Here is a 23,199-nt window from a genome sequence, read left to right as displayed (position 1 = left end):
CAGGCCCCTGGTCTACACCGTGGCGCAGACGCTGCTGGCCGATGCCTCAGGGGCTCTGGCTGGTAAATGTGTGAGAATGGCACTATTCCTGGAGGGTGTGTCTGGTGGCTGTGAGGGACACGGTCCAGCACGTGGGGCGGTGGAGGCTTTCCCTCCAAAATGACAGGCAAGGGCTGGGTGGGATCAGGGTGGGGTTGGCCCTGAGCTGAGGGTCCATGTGGCTGACTCTGACTTCCCTCGACAGGAGGGAGGTAGGCTCAGAGCAGAAGGACAGTGGCCAAGGTCCCAGGGCAGGCGGTGGAGCCTGGGTCTGAGTCGCCACCCCTGCCTCCCAGCCTGGGGTCTCCAGACCCCCAAGAACTCCGTGGCCCCGACCCTCTGCCAGCCTCTGTGTCCAGGCTCCCTCCTGCCCCCAGCCCAGCAGTTGGTGGGGGCGTGGTGTGGGGCCTCATCAAAGGTCCAACAGTGCAGGCCTGATGGGCCCCTCACATACCCAATCCACTCACTCCCACCACGGAGACCGGACCTCACATTCTCAAAACCTAATTTAAGGGAAGTCTGAAGGAAAATAAACAAACTGACCGTAAGATTTCCTTTTCAATTGGGTGTAGGAGCATTAACTGTAAGACTGTTTGTGGGGTGGGGCAGAGAGAGCAGGCTAGAGGCCAGGTCCCCATTTCTGGGGCACACACTAGAGACCAGTGTGGGCTGAGCTCTGCAGGTGGGGCCTCGCAGGTAGGAGAGGATTTAGAGGAAGAGCCCATCCCAGTTTGGCCAGAATGCCCAGGGCCACCGGCCCCTCTCCTAAGGTCATCCAGAGGCAGCATGGATGTGGACAACGTCCACATCCTGCACTTTGCCAAAAACAGCTTTTAAACCAGGATGAGGAAGCCTGGGGTCTGGGCCAGGCAGGTGTGAATCAGGTACAGATGCCCTGGGCGCCTGCAGCCTTCACATGGAAATCCCAAGTGGGTGCCAGGGCTCCAGATGCTCTCTGGACGCTCAGCCCAGCCAGCAGGAGAAGTGCTGGAAAGGCCCTCACAGAAGACGTTTTCTGAATCCCTGGATCCCCAGAGGGAGCACAGCACCCACAAGCAGGTAGGGCTGGGGGATTCACACCCAGGGGATGACAGGGCCTCCCCTGGCCCGAGAGGAGGGGATCCACAAGGGGCCCATACTTACCTGTCCGCCCTCGTCAAATGGGCCCACGTGGGAAAACCATGCTCGAGAGCAGAACCAGGTGGGCATGATCACAGTTGGGCCATTGGAGGTAAAAACCTAGAAGCAATTGACACTAACATAATTATCAGGAAAGAACAGCTTGTCACAACTTACAATTTATTTTCCACAAAGTAGAATTCAGAAAGTGACAAACGAATCTGCCCTTCTTTGTAGGAACAGGAGTTCGAGGGACTTTACAGACAGATCCACAGTATCTGGTGCCCAAGGCCAACAGATGGGGGGGAGAGGGGCCACAAGAATCAGTGGCTCCACCTGGGTCCTGTTCCCGGGTGAACGCTCACTGACTGGGTTCAAGAAGGAGGCACCCCTGCTTTTGACTGATGGTAAAGTTTCACATGAAAACAAAAAACAAACACGCAGCTTTTAATTCTGACATGAAAAAACTGAAACAGCAAAAAAGTTAGCTTAGATGAAATGGATGGATTCCTCCAAAGACACAAACCATTGAAACTGAAGAAGAAACAGAAACTATGACTAGATCTATAAGAAGGGATTGAGAGAGCAGTTTAAAAAAACCTACAACTTCCCACAAAGAAACGCCCAGGTCCAGAGGGCTTCATGAGTGAATTCTATCCAATGTTAAACGAATTCATATCAATCCTTCACAAAGTCTTCCAAAAAAACAGAGGAGATGGCAGGGACACTTCCTGACTCATTCTATGAGATCAGCACTACCCTGATACCAAAGCCAGTTGAAAATATCACAAAACTATACACCAAGATCCCTTATGAATACAGTTGCAAAAATCTTCAACAAAGAACTAGTAAACTGAGTCCATCATTATATAAAAAGGATTCTACACCATGACCAAGTGGAATTTATCCCAGGATTGCAAGGTTGGTTCAAAGTATGAAAACACAGGTCATGTGATAGACCATATTCATAGAACAAAGGATGACACCACACAACCATCTCAATAGATGCAGAAAAAGCATTTGACAAAATCCAACACCTTTTCATGACAAAACCAGTCAGCCTAGGAGTTTGCAAAACTCCACAGCTGATATACTTAAAATGGTGTGACACTAAATGCTTTTCTTCTAAGATGAGGAATAAGACATGAATATATGTTCTGACCACTTCTATTCAACATTGTGCTGAAGTTCTACTCAGAACAAGTAGGAAATAAGAAAAATAAAAGGCATTTTATAATACTTGGGAAATGAAGAAGTAAAATGGTCTCAATCTGCAGATGACACAATCCTGTATGTAGAAAACCCAAAGGAGTACAAACACACACACACCCTTGCACTAATGAATGAGTTCAGCAAAGTTCTGGGATACAAGATTCACATACAAAACTCAATTGTATTTCTATACATTCGTAATGAACAATCCAAAAATGAAGTCAAGAAAACACTTTGATTTACAACAGCGTGAAAAAGATACTCAGGAATAAATGTAACAAGAGTGCAAAACTTTACACTGAAAATCGAAAAACATCTTTGAAACAAATCAAAGACCTAAATAAATGGAAGGACATCCCATTTTCATGGACTGAAAGATTAAATATTAAGATGTCAATACTTCCCAATTAATCTACAAAATCAACAACGTGATGAGAAGTCTTTCAACAAACAGTCCAGAACAACTGGACATCCACATGCAACAGCATAAAGTTGTACCCTTACCTCACACAATATACAAAATTAATGCAAAGTGGATCACAGACCTAAACACAAGACCTCAACCCGTAAAACGTGTAGAAGGAAACACGAGTGTGAGTCTCCATGACCTTGGGTTAGGCAGTTTCCTAGGACACCCAAAGCACAGGCAACCAAGGAAAAACAGACGAACGGCACCACTTCGCGCACCTGCTGAAAACAAGGACTTGCACGTCTGAGCGGGGTGAACTCCGCGGCATACGAATTCTAGCTCGATAATGACGTCGGCGAAACCCACGACGCGAACAGGGCGCCGGGCGGCTCGGGGCCTGACTTCAGGGCCTGACATCGCGCCCCGCCCCCGCCGTGGGGCCCGTTTAGGACTCTCCCTCCCTCCCTAAAAAACGAAGCAAAACAGCACCGTGTGTACAACACACGTCAAAACCAGAACCCGAAGCAGGAGCGAAAACTGAAGGGTCCTTTAGCAAGCAGATCGTGTCCACGTTAACAGTAACACTGCCCGCTGTCTCCCCAGCAAAGAAGGGTGCTCTGTATTAGCAGAGAATCCCAACCCAGGACGCACAGGTCCTACCGCCACCACGGGCAGGTCCGGAGGGAAAGCAGAGGAGGCTCTTTTTATAGGGGGTGGGGGGGGGGGGGGTTGGACTGTTGTAAACAGAAAGTCCATTGGAGTAAGCTGGGAGCTGGAAGTGTGGTGGCTTCTCATTGGCTGGGCTGTGGCCGCCTCCCATTGGCTGGGTTGTGGCCGTCTCCATTGGCTGGGCTATGACCCTCTCGCATTAGCTAGGCTGTCTGCCATTGGCTGGGCTGTGACCATCTCCCATTGGCTGGGCTGTTGCCGGGGCAGCAGGAAACCTTCCGTCCCGGAGCGGGGTTGGTAAAGCGGTACCCACCTGCGAGGTGCCTCTCTTCCTGGTGGGTCTGTAACTGATAACCAGTGCTGGGCACAGAGCTCCCCCTGCCGGCCTCTACCCCAGCCTAAGTGAGGTTTCCTCGCTTCAGTTAGAACATTTGGAGTGATTCCACACAACATGTAACTGTATGGAGGAAATTTACCAGCTGCCAATGACTGCTGAGATCATACAGGATTTATTTTCTGTATTTTCTGGATTTCTTAAACATCAACAAAAAGGCAAGATTATAGTCGGAGAAAAAGGTAGCTCCACCTTGAGAAAACATTTTTAGGAAAAAAATTTGAGAACAATATATGTAACTATATATTTAGTTTTATAATCAATGTAATTTCTTTGGTTTATAGAGAAGACACTCAAAGTTTTATGAATGGAATCATTAATTTTGTTTTCTGAAAATGCTTTCTGTGTACAAGATTGATATACGTTCATTGATACAAAATATAGAACATCATGCAGAAAAAACTAAAACCATCCCTAATTGTACCACCCAGATAAATCAACTATTACATTTATGGTATGTTCCCTTCCAGGCTTTTTACCTTGCGGAAAACATTGCAGAATGTGTACCAGGGTGTGTGCACACAAACCATGAGCCTCTCTGCCACCCACAGTCCTCACACTTCTGTTAGGGTTTCTTTGGGGGCAGCATCTCCGTGCTGGGCACGCACAGGTACGGGATGTCCTCCCCGGATCTCTCCTCCCACAGTCTTCCCTGACCTCCAGTTGCTCCTTCTTCAGGGACTTCTTTTATCTTGAGCATCTCAAGTCACACCCTAGAATGCTCCTGCCCCTGCTTCAGGACGACAGGACTTCGAAGGTCCTATGTGTGCAGTGAGGGCACCTCCCAAGCGGGTCGCCCTACCTGGGACAGGCCCTGGTCCCGTCCGTGGGAGCCAGGGGTTTCTGTCTGAGTGGCAGTGGGCTCTGCTGGCACCTCCTTGGGGCCCAGAGGGTGGAGAGGGAGCCCCGTCTCCCTAATGAAAACAAATGGTGATAGATGTTACATGTCAACAAGCCTGGCTGGTGGAGAGCTGGGCCCAGGGGCTCCACACCCAGGCATTTCCTTTCTCTGTTTATTCCTTCTAAACGATAAAATCTGGACTCAGGCCAGTGGCAGGTCATGAGCAGGGCATGAGCATGTGGTGTCCATGAGAACATGCCAGATACTCAGTTCCAAGCTGGATCCAGAATCTCAGACACTTTCTCCCGCATTGCGGGGCTATGGGTGCATCACAGGACCCAGCGCCTGGAAGCTGGCGGACATAAGGCTGCAGGCTCAGAGCAAAGTGGGAATGAGCCCCTCATCCCGACGTGCCTGGGAAGCACTTCTTCGAGTTCTGGGAGCACAGCTAGAATGCACAACACAGGTGTGAACTGCGCAGGTCTACTTACACGTGGGTTTTTAAAAAAAATACAAGACAGTGCCATAAATGTATTTTCCTTAAGATCTTCTTAGTAACACTTTTTCTCTGGCTTCTTTTATTGGAGGAATACAGTATGTAATATATGTGTTAATTGACGTCATGCTACCGATAAGGCTTCTGGTCAACAGTAGGCTATTGGCAGTTAACTTTTTGGGGAGTCAAATGTCATCCATGGATTTTTCTGCAGAGGGTCGGCACCCTGAAGCCCCATGTTGTCCAAGCGTCCACTGTATCTGGATGTGGTTTCGGTAGTCCAGTGACTCACTGCCACTGAGGACAGGCCCTCTCTCCCACGCTTCTGCTTCGGTACCGTTTCCCCGGCAGCTGCCTCAGCTGTGAGCTCACTTACGCGATGACTGTTGAGGACGGGGTCACCTGTGTTTGCCTCGAGCCTCCATGGTTCTGAGACCCCTCACTTCAGCCCACACACGTCCACTCCACCATGGGGGGCTGTTAGCAATTCTCGGGAACTACATGTCCATCACGTAGGTCACTGGGCTTCCTCTTTGTGGGAAACATCAGTGGCTGCCTGCCTGTCTGGCAGGTTCATAATTTGCATTTTCCTGGGGACGAGGGGCGTGCAGAGTGCTAGTCCAGTGAAGCACACATCCAGACATCTATCACCATTTTACACAAAACGAGCCAGGTTGGGGTGGTTACACAAATCTGTGCACGTGCGGTAAGACTCAGAACTGTATACCGAAAAGGGAAAAACAGTCAATTTTATGGTATGTTAATTTCTGGACAACTAAATGCTCTTACTTTTAAATGTTTTTTCCAGGCTTAATGAAGCCTGGGAGAGGGCATCTGTTTACAAAACAAACCCAGAGGCACACACAGTGGACTAGCTGCAGTCCCTGCACACCCCCGGCATTCGGCCCAACATGAAGACCCAACAGGCGAGATGGGCCAGTGCGGAGGGACCCACCTGCAGCTCTCGGTGCCTCGAGGCTCAAGCTCCCCGCCGCTGTGCCCCCTGCTCACGTCTCTCTGTGGGGACGATGCTGGCCACAGGTGACGGGAGAAACCCACTTGTGGAATTTTCTCTTGGGCAACTTGTGAAAAAGCGAGGCCAGAGCGGGGACGAGGATGTGCACACGGGCACTGTTCCAGGCACTGCTGACCCGCCATGCAGCCCGCGGGAGAGCAGAGGTCAGGGGGCAGGCAGGCCGGCAGGACAGAGCTTGAGGCAACAGCCTTTTAGAGTTCACCCGTCTTCAGTTCCCTTTACAGTGTGAACGAATCCCATGTTTTAATTTGATGTTGCGTGGACTGCATAGGGAACCGTGGGAGCCAAGGAAGGCCAGTGACCACTCCCTCGGCACCGGTGTCCCCTCCTTGTCCCCCAGGACCCAGCGGGTGTGAGCAAGAAGCTAGCAGAGGCCGTCGGCTGGGTCTCCCTTTGGTGCCCGGTCTGCAGCACAGGGAGGAGGTGACCTAGGCTTCGTGAGTGTGTCCTGCCTCTAAAGTTTCCCAAGACTCATTACAGGAAGCCTTGACCAAAATGGTCTTGGAAGAAAACCAGCCTTGCCTCCACGGATGGCCAGTCTGGGCTGTTCCCAGCACTCGCGGCGTGCCTGAGTGGCCAGGGCAGATCGCCCAGCCCCACCCCTGATTCAGCCATGCCAGGCCCCACATCGGCCGGTCAGCAGGACTCGGGCTGGTTCCGCCAGGCTAGCCCAGTGAGGGGCAGAGGGGCCTCCCAGCTCCTCTGGGGTCAGTGCTGCTGGCCACATCTGGACACCAGGAAGCAGGGCTCTTTCCCTCGACATTCTGGGGGTGGGAGGGACTTGGGAAGATGACAGATGGGACCAGCCCCCCCCTAGCCATCACGACTCCTGCACTGACGGTCCGGGTCAGACTAAGGCAGGGAAGGGGGAGAAGGATGGCAGCACTCAGGAAGGGAGCCCCAAACACCCCTGCCTCTCCCAGCCCCAGGCATAGCAGGTAGGGCCTTCCACCCCGATAATCTCTGCACCGCATGCATGCGCACACCCCGATTCTCAGTAGCCCCGGGCAGGCAGCCTCAAGGGCAGGCCCAGCAAGGAACCACCTCAGTCACCAGAAGACTGGCCTCCCGTGCAGACCCTCGGCAGGCAGGGCCCCTGCGAGAAGCCAGGCCAGGTCTGAGGAGCCCCAGGGGCTGGGGTCCCCACACTGGGACCTGGTCAGTCTCCTGCCTGCACACCCAGGACCCCCCACACCTCCAAGCCCAGGGGCCACAGGAGGGCCCAAGGTGCTACCCAGACCAGATCCCCTTATCGACCGACCAGGATGTGCACCACTGACGTCCACTGATTTTAATGACCAACATACGCCTGGCTCCCAGGCTTTGAGACTCAGCATTTTGTGTGGCTGACACACATGGGCCCCGCTCACCGGCACCATCTCTGTGGGCACGGGCTGCTGTGCCCCACAGACGGGGCCGGGGCAGCAGACGCGCTCAGGGAGCCTCCTGCCTGCAGGGAGCTGCCTTCTTCCGTGAGCTCTGGGGTCTCGTCTGACAAGGGCACTCACTAGTCCCATCACAGGGGCCTCACCCCCATGACCTCCCAAAGGCCCCCCAACTCCATCACGCTGAATCTGGGGACACAGACAAGCCACCACAAGAGGTACACACTTCATCTCCAGTGTGGGGGTGCTCACAGCTCTGCTCCAGGGGCCACCCCAGACCTCTAACTGCCCCCAAGCTCCAGACAGTGCATCGGGCTGCCCACTGACGTCTCCCCGTGGTTAGGGGACTTTTAGTTTTACTGAGGTACGCCATGCGACAAGCTGTACATGTTTATACAGTTCGATGAACTCCACCCACGTGCGCACCCCAGCCACACGCCACACTCAAGGTTCCGAGCTAGCCGCACCTGCCATGTTCCTCGTGCCCTGGCCACCTCCCCGCCTCCATCCCAGGCAACTGTCACAAATGCTGGCCTGCCTTTCCTAGAATTCTACGCAAACACGGCCACACAGGACTGCTCTTCCTCTCCGGTTTCCTGCGCTCAGTAAAACCACACTTGCTCTCCCACGCGCCTGCTGACGGGCCTGCAGGGCCCAGAGCGCGCGGTCTCCGTGCGGACGGCACTTTCACTTCTCTGGGGTGAGCAGCCCTGGGCGGGGTGGTAGGGGCAGGCGCACAGGAGCGTCTACAAAGCACGTCCACGTGGTTCTTTCCGCGCCCCGGCCGGCCACGTCCCCACAAACACTGGGTGCCGTGGCCCTTTTCATTGCAGACGTGCTAACAGGCATGGTGTCACGGTGCACTTCACACTAACGACTAACGAGGCTGCACTAATTTGCCATCCAGACATCTGACCTGACGAAGCACCTGTTCCAGTCACCGGTCCCCCTTGTACTGGGATGTTTGTTTTCTCAGATTCCGGAAAGCTCCACGGAGCTCTCCCAGTCCGGACACCAGGCAATTATTGGATGTGATTTGCAAACACGCCTCCCGGTCTCCTGGCTCGTCTTTCACGGACGTCCGCGAGGGTGATGAAGCCCAACTGCCCCACTGTTCTCAGGGACTGTGATTCTGGTGTGTCTTACCCCACGGCTTCCTGCCTAACCCAAGGTCACCAAGACTTTTTTTCTGTCTTCTTCCATAAGTTTTATAGTTTTAAGTTTCACATTTAGTTCTAGGATCCATTTTGAATTAACTTTTTATTAGTGGTGCGAGGTTTTTCAGGTTCAGTTTTACTGCACGTGGACATGCGGACGTCCCAGCACCGTCGTCTCCTCTGAGCACGTCCATGAAAGATCAGCGGTCTGTGCGTCTGTCCTTGTGCCGAACCTCACGGCCTTGGAGTCAGGTAGTGCTGGCCTCTAACGCTGCTCTTGTCCAGATGCATTTTGGCTGTTCTAAATCTCTACATTTCCAACAAATTTTGGAATGAGTTGGTCAGTTACTACAAAGCCTGCTGTGATTCTGACTGGGGTTGTGTTGACGTTCGGGTGGGTCGGTCTGGGGAGGACTTCCATCTTCACAACACCTGCGCGCCCTGCATGCCTCCGGCTGGCCCCTTTCCACCTCTTCCTAGCGTGGCCCGGGCCCCCTGTCTCTGCCTCCCCATTCAGGCCTGCCTGCACCATCCAGGATAGTCCTCTGTCACAAGACCCTCAGTCCCAGCTGCAAAGACCCCTTTTCCACATAAGGTAACATTTCCAGGGGGATGTCTGGAAATGTTCAGGCATGCTTGGTAGTCCTACACCTGGGGTGGGTGCTACTGGCGCTGAGTGACGTGGATGCCGGGGCACGGAAATTTGACTGTAACAAGACACAGGACCGCCTCACGAATGCTAAAATCAAAGGCTGACACCACTGAATGAAATCTCAGACCGGGGAAGGGACAGTTAACACACAGCCACCTTGCAAAGAGCGGAGTAGCTGCTTAGACCTCCCACACAGCCAGCCACCCCACCCCGGGTGTCCCGGGAAAATAAAAACCTGTGTCCACGCAAAACCTGTCTGTGAACATTCAAAGCAGCTTTATGCGCAACAGACAGAACTGGAAGCAACCCCAGTGTTATTTGACATGGGTGACAGATGCCGTAGAACAGAGCGCAGGGGCCTCTCCCCAGCAGTTCAGGTGCAGCCACAACGTGGAGACTGGCGGCTCTCACGGACTGAAGGAAGGCAGCCTCCGTCTACACAAAATCCTAAAGACAGGAACTCTAATCTCTAGAGACAGGAATCGGATCAGTGGGGCCTGCGGCTGGACCAGCATCCCGAGGTGGTGTGTCAGGGACTACGTGCCTTGCTTTCTGCACATCAGGGTTTCGGTGTTTTGGGAGGGGCTTTGAGGGCCCTGGAATCCAGGGGCTCCCCAACCCCAGACACCACAGAAGGGCCTCCGAACACCAGCATTTTCTAGCAAACCCAAAACATCAGTCCCCACAAATGTGCTCCATTACTTCCTTGACTGTCAGAAAAAAACAGTTTCATAATGCTATTTGGGAACTTTTACAAAGCAAAACCTGAGCTTCCTGTTTTCAACTCCTACTTAGCAAAAATCCAGAGGCATTTTCTGGTAGGTTAACTGCAGCTGAATACCTGAGGCCCAGGCCCCAAGCACACACGCTGTGGGTTTGTGAGCTGCACCTGGTGGACATGCGGTGAGCATAACATACACGCTGGATTCTGAAGACTTGGTATGAAAAAAGAATGTTATCTCGTTGGTATTTTTCTATTGATCACATGTTGAAAGAATCTTGTGTATATTAGATTAAATAAAATTTATTATTATAATTAAATTCATCTACTTCCTCATACCTTTTTAATATAACTACTAAAAAACTTCACACTACATTTTAGCTTGCATTTATGGCTCATGTTATACTTCTATTGGCTAGAACTAAGTGTCTGTCTGCAAAGCAATCCAAGCCGTTCTTTAGTGATGCAGACCCATGAAATAAGTAGAAGGAAATGCACAGCAAAGGCTGATTTGGGACATCGGTCACTTCTGGAGAAAGGGAGGGCATTTGGCAGCAAAGAGAGCCCAGGCCCCCAGCAGAATGGGCTGAAGGTCAGCCACAGACATTAATAAGGGAGAAAGAGGATTATTAACACGTTTATGCCAATAAGTTCAATGACTCAGATCAAATGGACAAATCCCTTGAGAGATGCCAATTAAGAATAGAAATCCAAACATCTCCGTATCAATTAAACACTGGAATTCATAATTTAAAATTATCGTTGGTGCATTCTACCAACCATTAAAGAAAGAACACCAATCTCACATAAACTCCTTCATAAAATAAAGGGGGGAGGAGAATATTTCAACCCATCTTAAAAGGTCAGCATTAACTTGATGCCAAAACCAGACAAAAATACCACAAGTAAACCACGGAGCAATGTCTCTTGTGGACAGACGCACGAGTCCTTCACAGATAATTAACAATCCAATCCAGACACATGCACACTTCTTGACCACGCGGTGTTTATCCTACACATTCAAGTTTGGTTTAATGTTTGAAAATCGGGGAAAAAAATCGTATGGTCATTTTAATAGATACAGAAAAAGCATCTGACAAAATCCAACACCCAATCAAGGTACAACCTGTCAGAACACCAAGAACGGAAAGGAATTTATTCAAGCCGCTAAGGGCCAACATCTTGTTTGCGGGTGAAAGCCTGAGAACCAGTCGCTGGTTTGGAATCACGACAGGAGAGCCCATTCTCATGATGGCTCGGCACCACGCCAATTCTACCCAGGACAACAGACACATAGATGGAAGAGTATTTGCAAAAGCTGGACTCTACACATAAGGTTTAGTGAGGCCCCAGGATTTAAGGCCAACAGGCCAACCCTTACCTCACAGCACACACAAAATTTACCTCAAAGTGGATGATGGATCTAAACGCAAGAGCTAGAATTATAAAGCTTCTAGAAGATATACCTAGGAAAATGCTTGCAAATGGAAGATAGCCAACTTTTATAAAACAGAGCAAAAATTTGCAAAATAAAAAGGAAATATTAATAGATTGCATTTCATCAAAACTGAAAATGTCACCTCTTTGAACGATGAGACAAGAAAACGAAGGGACCAACCAGGGACCAAGAGGAAACGCTCACAATGTGCCTCTCAGGCACACAGATCTAGTGAGGGACATGTTTCCAGAGTTTGAAAGAACTCTCACGACTCAGTAAAAAGGCAAAAGAGCAATGGTAAGCGAGGGGCTTGCGCAGACGCCCCACAGAGGTGCAGGGGTGGAGGCTCTGACACACTCTGTGGGGGAAACGAAGAGGAACCCGGGACAGCAGGCGCTGGCGCGGATGCGGGTGGGCTCACTGCCTCCCAGGATGGGGCCGAGGCTCCAGGGGTGTGGCAGTCCTTTCTAACGGAACCTTCTGGAGTATGCTGTCTGAGCTGCTGAAAAGTAACACCCCGGACTCATCGCTCCTCACGGGTCCCGTGGGCCACTGACCCCTGGATGGCCGAGCAGGCCCTGGGCATCCCTCCATCCCTCCATCCACACGGGCCGAGGCCTCCCTGGCTGCACCCACCAGACAGCCTCCAGCGCCTGACACAGCGTTCTCGTGCCTGACCTCCTCCACCTCTCCACACGACCCCCACATGCCCTCTACCTCTCTCTGACCCGTGCTGGCTAGGTCCTGGCCTCCTGCACACGTGTCCCAGAGCACAATTCCGAAGCACAGCCCAGGCGTGAGATGCTTGCGGCCAGCCCACGTGGTGTGCGATCCACCTGCCAGCTTCTGGACTCAGGCTCCCGGGAGGACAGACCGATCTCTAAATCAGGAGGGCTCAGAGGCCACCCCCGCCCCGTGTGGCCATGCTGGGCCTGCCATGACCACAGCCCGAGGCTCACGGGGACCACCTGGGAAGCCTTCCCATGGAGCAGGGCCACCCACACGGATGCCGTAGGGGAGGAGGTTCGGGGCGTCCAGCTCTGCCAGCCGTGCCTCAGACGGTTTGGTCCTCCGTGGACCCAACGCCTCAGGCCAGGCCCTTGTGTTTTTTCGCCCTCTGGAAGCAGAGCCAAAAGGGTGAAGGCCGGTGACCACCAGAGGCTGTTTGGGAGGCGCACCGACGGGCAGGTTCAGCAGCCCCACTCGGCTGATTTCCAGAAACATCTGAGCCAAACCAAACAACCCTACTTTCACTGGAGGACGTGAGTTCAAGACAACGGTGGTTCAGACTTCAGAATGTCTCTGCCAACCTGGCTGGCTAAGCAGCGATCGCACACTTTGGCTGCAGGATGTATGGTGCATGGGCCTGGAGATGGCATGAGACGCACTGGGGCCCTGAGCCGCGATGGTGCGGTGCCCACGAAGAGACTGGCCCACACCTCACTGCCTCCTGGACTGCGGGGGCAGGGTCCTCATTCCATAGGACGGCTTCTCCTCGAGCTGGAGCACCATGTTTCTCCGAGCCCTGGACCCTTCGTGTGGGCAAAGTCCCCTCTGGGCTCCGAGGCCCGTGAGTCCTTCTCGGTCGCCCCCTCCCGCACAGCCTGCAGAGGAGACGGCCGCAGAGGGCTCATGTGCCACACGCGTGCACTGGGGGGCCTGTCCGTGTGTGCAGCAAGCAGAGGTGGCCATGCCAGGCCGGCTCCAGGCCCTGTGTTATGGCAGGGAGTGCACGTCGGAGCGTGTGTGTGTCTGGAGCAGAGGGACAGGGAGTGTGAGTGTGCACTCCCACAGGGGAATGAGACTCAGCCAATTCAGACATGCACAGGCCGGGTGGGTGTGAGCCTTTCCGGGGGGCTGTGTAAGAGAGAAGGGAGTCCTGGTGAAAATGTCTCTCCAAATGCTGGGATCCCACGCGCTTCAGGGGCTTTCGCCCACCGCAGGTGACCCAGGACCGGCTCTTCCCAGCCGCACATCAGGTCTTTGCCGCAGTCGATGGGGCCGCTCCTGATGCTCACGGCCAGCCGGCTCCTCCCCGCCCCTGCCGGCCCTGCAGCTCCACACTAACTAATGAGGGACAAAGGTGATGGGGGTCGCAGGGGCATCTGGACGACAAGAATATCCCGGAAATTTCTTAATGACAGCCCTTCATTTTTTCACCCAGAAAATGTAAGCGCTCAAGATAACATGAGAGTTACCAGCCTTAGTTCTAAAATCTGCTCTGCACATTAGAGGAATCTTTAGGTGTTTTCTTGCCCCATTCAAGCAAGCTTGACACATTACAACATGAACTAATTTGGTGTGAGGTAAAAACCATTTTCTACTTCGTGCTCACAGCAAACTCCGAGGGTCTGAGCTCAGACACCGCTCTCAGCCCTTCGCGGCCGGCGTGAGTCTGGGTGTGTGTGGGGAACATTGTGCCAGTGGCCCGGCCTTCGCCTCTCGGGGCTGGTGTGTGGTTCTGAGCCACACATCCTACTGGGACCTGGCACTGCTCTCCAAGAGGAGGCAGGAGCAGGGAAATTTGCTTAATGAATGCACAGCTCCCACATTTTCTCACAATTCAGCCCCTGGTGTCTCGTCCACCAGGTGGTAAGGAGGCCCAAGAAGAATGAGGCTTGGCCCCGGGGGTGCAGGGGGGACTCCGCCAGCAGGAAGGCAGATGGCGGGAGCAGTGAGCCTGGCATGAGAGGGGTAGCAGAGCTCCCAAGCCCTGCCTCCTGCAGGGCTACCTCCAGACCCTGCCCGAGCCCCCAGCTCTACCCACCTCTACCCCTGCTGCATGCAGAACACCCCACCACTGCTGAGGGAGCCCCTCTACCCCTCCTGCACGCACGCCTCACCTCTGCTGCATGCACACCTCCATCCCTGCTGCACTCCCCTCGGGGGTTCACTCCCCTGCAGGCCAGGTTGGCAGGTGTCTGGTGTTCAACCACCAAGTCCAGACAGATTCAGATGGAGAAACTAGCAATTATTTCCAAATTAAGTTCTGGATGCTGACGTGCCAGCAGCCTCTATCACCTGTCCACCCCGAGAAAGAGTATTTCAGATGCATCACAGTTGGTTCAGAAAGCCCCTGCGGCTGCACATGCCGTCGCCTCCAATCCCACGTGGGGGCTGGGCCCCTCCAATGAGCTTTTTGTTTCAGTTGCAAGTATGTACTTTCCAAATCCAGAATTTCCTTTTGTTTTAAAATAACTTCTACCTTTGTTGAGATTCCACCTGTATGTCATTCTCACCACACTTCCCTTTAAATTCTGAAACACTGTTTCCCTTGGTTCTTGAAGATATTTACAGAAAGTTGCCTTGGGGTCGGCTGCGTCCACCAACTGTGCCCACTTGGTGGCAGATTCCACTGACGGCTTTTCTTCCCCTGAGGGAAAGTGGCACATGGAGCGTGGCTTAGCCACCCAGTGACACGTCAGTGTTGTGCTCCCACACCTCAGGCGATGGGTCTGTGTGTATGTTGTGGGGCTTTGCTCCAGGTTTTACTTTCTGTGGGGCTCTCACGTCTTCCTGAGCACGCCTGCACTCTTGGGGCAGTCTCAGGTCTCTTCTCTGTGGCCGAGTGGAGAGCATACCGAAGACCCCACAGTGGCCCAATTTCCAGATATCTCTTGACATTCTGGGCTGTCTGCTGGCCTGCTTCCTGCCCAACCGGGGCCCTTCCCAGAGGCCCACACAGGTGCAGGGACTCCAGGGCAGTATTCTTCCCAAGGGCAGGTACACCTTTCCCAGGATGGACGGCTGGCCTTCCAGGCACCAGGGCACTGCAGCCATGAGAGGCAGGGGTGGTTACGCTGTTTTGCAGACAAGGAGGGAGGGTTCAGAGTGGCAGCTTGCCCAAGGCAGTGGTCTACACAGCAGTCACACCAAGGACCCACTAAGGGAGGGCCTTCCCTGGCGGGCTGTGTGGCCTAATACTGAGAGCCCGCATGCACGTGGTGGCCTTTCCTCAGAGTCCCCATGTGGCATGACCTCTGAGGAGATACCCCGGCTCAGGGTGGGGAGGCCCTGGGTGTTGGTGTCCCCTCTGGGTGGGACTCCAGGCTGCACTGTTGATTGCTGGGCCATTTGGGGAGTCCAGGAACTACATGGAGCTGCCTAGGCATGTTGTTGCGATGAGGGACAGTGCCAGCCTCAGGGGGTTGTTTGGGAGAGTTGGTGGATGAAGGGGTAGCACTCCCGTCTGGTAATCCTGCCACAGCAGTGGGTCTGGCTCTCCCCTGACAGCCAGCTGTGCAGGGCTGGTGGGGGGAAGACAGCCACCCCAAGCGATGGGAAATGGGCACATAGTAGACTTATGTTTTAATATGATACTCCTCCATGGATGAAAAGATGAACACCAGGGTTTGAAATCTTGCTCCCAAGTGAACGGGATAATATGCATTTATAAAATTTCAGGTAGGCTGGAAGATCCCAAGTCCTCATTAGTACAAGAAAAGAAGGCTCGGGTGACTGATGGGAGTCTTCACTCAGGGACATGCTCATCAGCATCCCCTGGAGCCCAGAGCACTGGAGACTGAGTTACTCAGGAGGATAAAGCAAGAAAATGCCCCACCCAGCAAAGGAGAGACTGCTGAAGATGCACAACTCAGGCTTCCCGTTTGGTCACACAGCCTTCGGGCAGCCTCGTACTGCCCTGTGGGTCTAGCGGCGTAGCCCACATCCGGCCCAGACCCCTACCCACCCCCAGATCACCTGTGAAGTGGGCAGTGGGCTGAGCCCTGTTCCTTGATCTCAGTACTTCCCAGAGCATCCTCGTGGTTCACCTTCAGTCCTGGCATGCACACGCCCCCACAGCCAGCAGGGCGTATCCGTCCTGTAGTCTGCCCTGACGACCGCATCCCAAGAATGTTTAACGAATGGGTAGATGAGTCGCAGGAACAGCCCCTGTTGGCCAGGAAGGTGCAGAGAGGCTGACCCGGAGGGAAACACAACCTGCTGGTGCTTGGCACACACACACGCAGGTATGAGCCGCAGCGCGTGCACGCGCATGGGGGGATGAGCAGCGGGGCACACGCGTGGGTACGAGCTGCAAAGTGCACGCACATACACGCAGGTATGAGCCGCAGCGCGTGCACGAGCACGGGGGGATGAGCAGCGGGGCGCACGCGTGGGTACCAGCTGCAGAGCGTGCGCGCACACACGCAGGTATGAGCCGCAGCGCGTGCACGCGCACGGGGGGATGAGCAGCCAGGAGCACGCGCGGGTACGAGCTGCAGAGCGTGCGCACACACACGCAGGTATGAGCCGCAGCGCGTGCACACGCACGGAGGGATGAGCAGCGGGGCGCACGCGTGGATACGAGCTGCAGAGCGCGCACACACACGCAGGTATGAGCCGCAGCGCGTGCACAAGGGGATGAGCAGCCGGGCGCACGCGTGGGTACGAGCTGCAGAGCGCGCGCACACATGCTGGTATGAGCCGCAGCACGTGCACGAGCACGGGGGGATGAGCAGCGGGGCGCACGCGTGGATACGAGCTGCAGAGCGCGCACACACACGCAGGTATGAGCCGCAGCGTGTGCACAAGGGGATGAGCAGCCGGGCGCACGCGTGGGTACGAGCTGCAGAGCGCGCGCACACACACGCAGGTATGAGCCGCAGTGCGTGCACGAGCACGGGGGGATGAGCAGCGGGGCGCACGCGTGGGTACGAGCTGCAGAGCACGCGCCCACACGCAGGTATGAGCCGCAACGCGTGCACGTGCACGGGGGGGATGAGCAGCGGGGCGCACATGTGGGTACGAGCTGCAGAGCGCGCGCACACACACGCAGGTATGAGCCGCAGCGCGTGTACGCGCATGGGGGGATGAGCAGCAGGGAGCACGCGTGGGTACGAGCTGCCTCTATGGGGTCACTAGGGGTCCCTTCCAATGCATGCGCCCAGAACAAGGAGGAAGCGAGCAGGCGGGGCTCAGCGGTCCTGCCCCGGGCTCTCCCACTCAGGCCTTAGTTCCTCCTGTCCTCTGCATAATGGTTGCCTCTGCTCTGTGCTTTGACCTTCAAATTCACCTTTCCAACTTCCCTTTGGGGAGGGAAGAAGGAATGTTTTCTCTGAACCTGCAGCAAGGCCCAGCCAAACAAATTTCCCATTTCACACACTGCAACCTCCAGCAACACAAAGAGATCTCCTTAACACCTCATTGACATGGGTCATTTCAGGTTCCACGTAACTGTGGAGGGCAGAACACCTGCAATTCTTCAGGGCTGCGTCTTTCCAGGCATTTCTTAAAGCGTCACATCTTCTCCCTCTTACTGACCTCTTGTACCCCCAGTCCTATTGAACGAGACAGCAGTCTCTCAAGGGTTTTGTAATATTTATCTCACTCTGAAAGGGACAAAGAGAGAGATGCCCTTCATCCTGCCCATCACTCTTGGGCCCTCCTCACCGTACAAGCTTTGGGGGGGCATACACAGACTGAGGTGCTCTTGTATCTGGGGCTGCACCCCCCCATCACCTCTCCCAGGAACTGACATCCTGTCCAAAAACAACTCAGCCTGAGTTAGGTCTTCATCACTTCTGGGGAAGTTTCAGGGTGCTTCTTGCTGTGGCCAGGCTGTGCCCTTCTGAGGAAGGGGGCTCTGACTTGGTGCCCGCATACAGGTACAGGAACTGTGCACTGCCTCTCAAGTTCCTCTCTTCCCAACGCAGCTCCCAGTGAACTAAATGCAATTCTTCACCAAGCACTTTTTTTTTTTTTAAAGATTTTATTTATTTATTTGAGAGAGAGAATGAGAGACAGAGAGCACGAGAGGGAGGAAGGTCAGAGGGAGAAGCAGACTCCCCGCTGAGCAGGGAGCCCGATGCGGGACTCGATCCCGGGACTCCAGGATCATGACCTGAGCCGAAGGCAGTCGCTTAACCAACTGAGCCACCCAGGCGCCCCTACCAAGCACTTTTTATGGTGAACTCCCTGGGACTGGAAATTTAAAAAAAATCAATTAGAGGCAGAACTTAAAAGCCAGGTCAGAAGGCCTTCCCTAACATGAGAGAGTCTAGAAGACACAGCTTTGTCTAAGTCACAACTGTTTTCATCTAATATATTTATCCTAAATCATTAAACATTTTTCTTTTCTGTAGGAAAGAAAACACCCATCATAAAACTCATGGAATGTAAAGGGACCCAAAGTAGCCAGAACAATCTTGAAAAGCAAGGACAGGGTTGGAGGACTCACACTTCCCATGAAGTAAGTTCCCATGGAGTAAGCTTTAAAACTTACCACAAAGCTACAGTAATCAGAACAGCGTGGTGTTGCCACACAGACAGATAGAAGACAAGCAGAACAAAACAGAGCCTAGAAACAGACCCTTGCAAACGGTCCACTGATTTTCAGCAAGGGTGCCAAGACCATTCAGTGTTGGGAGAGCTGAACGTTCACATGCAAAGGATAAAGCTGGACCTTTCCCTAATATCGTCTACAAAAATTAACTCAAAATGGTGTAAAGATCCAAATGTAAGAGCTGAAACTATAACACTCTTAGAAGGAAATATTTTGTGACTTTCGATTAGGCAAGGGCTTCTTGATGTGACACCAAAAGCACACACAACCCAAGAAAAAAATCTATATAAAGTGGACTTCATCAAAATTAAAACCTTTTCTGCTTCAAAGGACACTATGGAGTGAAAAGATGCCTCACAGTATGAAAGAAAATATCTGCAAATCACACATCTGATAAGAGCCTAACATCCACAATATATAAAGAGTGCCTCGAATTCAATGACAAATACCGAACTTAAAAAATGGGCAAAAGACTCAAAAACACATTTCCTAAAGAAGATACACAGATGGCCCAGAAGCACATGAAAAGATGCTCCATGTCACTAAGCATTAGAGAAATGCAAATAAAACCATGAGCTAGCACTTCACACCCATTTGCATGGCAACTAGAAAAACCAAAAAACAGCAAGTGTTGACGAGAAGTAACGGAACACCAAGCCTCATACTCTGTTGGTGGGAACGTAAAATGGTGCAGCTGCTGTGGAAAACAGCTCAGAAGTTCCTCAAACGTTAAACATGGAATTGTCACATGAGCCTGCGATTCCACTCCTGGGTCTGCCCACAGGAATTAAAACAGGGACTCAGACAGACAATGCGGGGCAATGTTTGCAACAGCCAGAAGGTGGAAGTAACCCAGTGACTATCACAATACAATCAGATAAGCACAATGTGGGGCAGACAACATGTTCACACAACGAATGAATAACGTTCAGCTATAAAAAGAACAGGAATCTGACACTTTATAACATGGATGAACCTGAAAACGTTATGTTACAAAAGTCAGACACACAAGGGCAGATACTGTACGATTGCACTCAACGTGAAATATCTGGAAGAGGCAAATTCGTAGAGGGAAAGCAGGCTAGGTTACGGGGGCTGGGGGAAGGCTAATGGGGAGTTAGCGTTGGGCGGGGACAGTCCCTGGTAGGGCCACTGAACGGTGAAATTTCTGAAGTGACAAGCTGTGTCATGTATGTTTGACCACAATTTAATAAAATTCCTTTAGAGAGAGAGAAAAGGAGAGGGGACCAGCGAAACAGGTCAGAGAGAAGCAGCCAGAAGCCAAGGGCAGTGACAGCTCTGGAGGCTGGAAACGGGGGACACAGGAGGAACCAGCCCTGCCCACCCCTTGATATCAGACTTCTGACCCCCAGAACTGTACATGACTAAATCTGTGTTGTTTAAAAAAAAAGAAAAACCAACAACACTCAGCGTGCCACAGCGGCGGGTCAGAGCCAGGAAGCGTGCGTGTGTGAAGCTCCCGTGAACTCTGGGCACTGCGCTGCTAGCAGCTGCAGCTCACAAGAAGGGCACACACCTAAAATGTTCTAAGAAGTATGGAAGACACTAACAAAGCGAGTCCCCGCCTCGTGCCCGGCACCAGTCTCTCCAGCCTGACGGCTCTGTGCGGCTCTCGGGGGCTGCGGGCTGCACAGCCAGGACGCACTGGCTCCCGGGGGCCGGGGAGCCTCGAGCAGGGCAGACTCAGGGAAACCGACTTGTTCTCGTTGGGAGCCTGCGAGGGGCCCTCGTGTCCACAGAGGGTGTCCGGGGCTCAGGGCCGCACAAGGCGAGCCTGACACAAGCTCTTCTCTGCAACCTCTCGTCCCCTTCTGAGAGGACAATGGAACAAAAGAACAGAAATGGAACAGAAAGAGTAAAGAAGGCACATTTCTTTTGGTCCCATCAGAACAAGCCATTTGTTCTCAAAATCCAAAGGACAAATTGGCTCATCGAACTCTTCGGTTTTGCTTCCAACAGCCCTTCCTTACTTGTCAAAGACTCTGGGGTCTCCCGCAGCCTACACCTGAGAGACTGCACTTTTTCTTGGCTTCCATACTCAGCGAATGCTCAGATACACTTGAGAACACAGGACGCCGGCTTTCCACCCGATTTGAGCGGTCTGACCACACAACAGCAAACGAGCTACGAGGAGAGTCTCCCCATTTATTTCAAGGGCCCCTGTCTGCCTAATTCTCCAGACTGGACACCTAACTCCTTGTGAAACGGTTCACGTTCATTCTTTACCCCCACTCAACTGCAAATAGCAAAGGGCCATTCCACACACACAGCTGACACGAAACACAGTTTCTTAACGAGGAGAAGGCCCAGGACAAGAACGAACAACACAAACCCGCGGACGGGACCTTCTAACAGGTACCTTCTCTTTCTTTTGGAGGGAAGACCGTTTGCCAGGGTGGATCCAAATCCCCCTGGAGGGAAGCAGAAGCTGGGAACTGCAGGCTATCTCCCTAAGTCATTCAAACGACTCGTAACAGACACCTGCTATGGTTTTTCCTCTTCCATTGGGATTACCCTTTTTACAATTCTGGAAGGACTAATGAATGTGCTCTTGCCTTAGCTGCAGTTACCATGGGGTCAGGTGCCAGAGAACAGGATGGCAGGTGACCACATTTATCTGCTGACCCCATGAAGACTTGGTCGGCCACATCATTAAAATAGCTTAATTTCAAGCACACGAAGAAGAGAAACAGGTTTGCTGAGTAAAGTGAGGGGTGAGAGGAGGTAATGAAATCTTAACATTTCGAGGAAAAGAGTTTTCTTAGGAAGTATTTCCACCCTCTCCTGCCATGCAACTTGAACGCAAGTCACAGATTACTGCAGCAGACTCCCGGGGGTTACAAAGGCCAGCACCCGAGCAGCGAGGACGGCAGGAGGCCAGCCATGTTGGTCAGTGGCCACTGCTGTGTCCCTGCTCCGTGGCTCCCAAGGTGCAGGCCCTGGGAACGGGTCGCACAAACACACCCCTGACCTCACCTGCTGACTGGGGTTCTGCGGGACAAGAGCCACTGGTCCAGGGACACCACACAGCAAGAGGAGGAAGACAGAATAAACCAGCCACGCAAGCCACTGGGCCTGTTTCTTGTGAAAGAGAGAGCAAGGCTCACAAGAAGGGCACACACCTAAAATGTTCTAAGAAGTTATTACTGTTTGAAGACAAGAGTAAGGGCCGGATGCCAAGGTGGTGAAAACAAGCCCGACATCGCCTTCACGCCCAGCTCCCCGCCGGCTGCCGGGCCTCTAGCTCTCCTCATGGGAAGCGGTGCTGATGCTGTCCTAACCTACCAGAGAGCTCAGGGTCTGGGTGGTTCCGTGGTGACACAGGTCGCTCTCTGGCACGCAGAACGCGGACAAATGCCCCTGACGTTACAGCCAGGTGCTGGCGAATCAACCACACTGCTGCCTAACTCTCGGTAGGAAGCTTTTTCTCTAAAGGGCCAGATACTAGTATTTCAGGCTTCCCGGCCACAGCCTCTGTGTCACAGGCACCCAACTCCGCCCCCCTGTGCAAAATCAGCCTCGGCCATCCATAAACAAATGGGCAAGGCTGTGTCCCAATAAAACTTTACTTACAAAAAGGGGCAGCCTCCGAGCCACAGTTTGCCAGTCCCTGGTCTGACTGGTAAGGAGTGCAGCTTTGGTTCAAGTCTTAGATCACTTATTCCTGGAATAAGCTACTATCTCCCCTTCATCTCTCCCCCAGTCGTAGGGTCTACGATTAAATGAGGTACAGAAAATGGCAGGATGTGGCCCCCAACACACTTAGAATTCTTGGAAGCCAATGCAATAGACCCAAGAGGCCCAACGCTCCCATCACCATTTTCTACATTAACCTGCCGGGTAGGTAAACTGCGGACCACTGAAGCGCAGGCAGAGGCCCCGGCAGGGGGCGCGCGCGTTGCGCGCACCAGAAGGTGGAACAGCGGACCGCCGAGCCAGACCCGGACGCAGGACGACCCCTTCCTCCCCGAGATGCCAGAGCCACAAGTGCGTACCTGGCGCTGCACGCGGAGTCCTCGCCCCGACCCAGGCCCCCTCGCCTCCGCCGAGCCGGGCTCCCGACCCGACCGCTCCCCTCCGCGGACTCCTCGCCGGATGGCGCCGGGTGGCCCAGCAGATTCACCAGGACCGGTAAGGAACGACCACAGGAGGGGCACGCGCACGGGGGAGGTGCACTTAGGTAAGGGGGCAGCGCGCACGGGGGAGGTGCGCACACAGGTAAGGGGGCAGCGCGCACGGGGGAGGTGCACTTAGGTAAGGGGGCGCGCACACGGGGGAGGTGCACTTAGGTAAGGGGGCAGCGCGCACGGGGGAGGTGCGCACAC

At 53.4% G+C, this 23,199-nt stretch overlaps 1 protein-coding gene across 6 annotated transcripts in view; it reads right to left on the bottom strand.

The window, feature by feature from the left end:
- Positions 1-23,199, bottom strand: part of QTGAL (queuosine-tRNA galactosyltransferase) — an 86,801-nt gene that overhangs the window by 17,110 nt on the left and 46,492 nt on the right. For 5 of the 6 annotated variants that reach the window (XR_014140315.1, XM_081804169.1, XM_081804170.1 and 2 more), the window contains one exon: positions 1,183-1,278. Coding sequence is in view for 5 of the 6 variants with exons in the window: in XM_081804169.1 (XP_081660295.1) it covers positions 1,183-1,278 (96 nt within the window). In the remaining variant the exon portion in view is untranslated. Of the gene's footprint in view, positions 1-1,182; positions 1,279-16,269; positions 16,441-23,199 lie in introns of those variants that run through there. The other variant, XM_081804173.1, reaches the window with a different exon arrangement.

The sequence above is a fragment of the Leptonychotes weddellii genome, chromosome 15 (genome assembly GCF_054177405.1).
Source record: "Leptonychotes weddellii isolate Sample4059 chromosome 15, ASM5417740v2, whole genome shotgun sequence".
NCBI lineage: Eukaryota > Metazoa > Chordata > Mammalia > Carnivora > Phocidae > Leptonychotes > Leptonychotes weddellii.
This window is presented reverse-complemented; position numbering and strand designations above follow the sequence as displayed.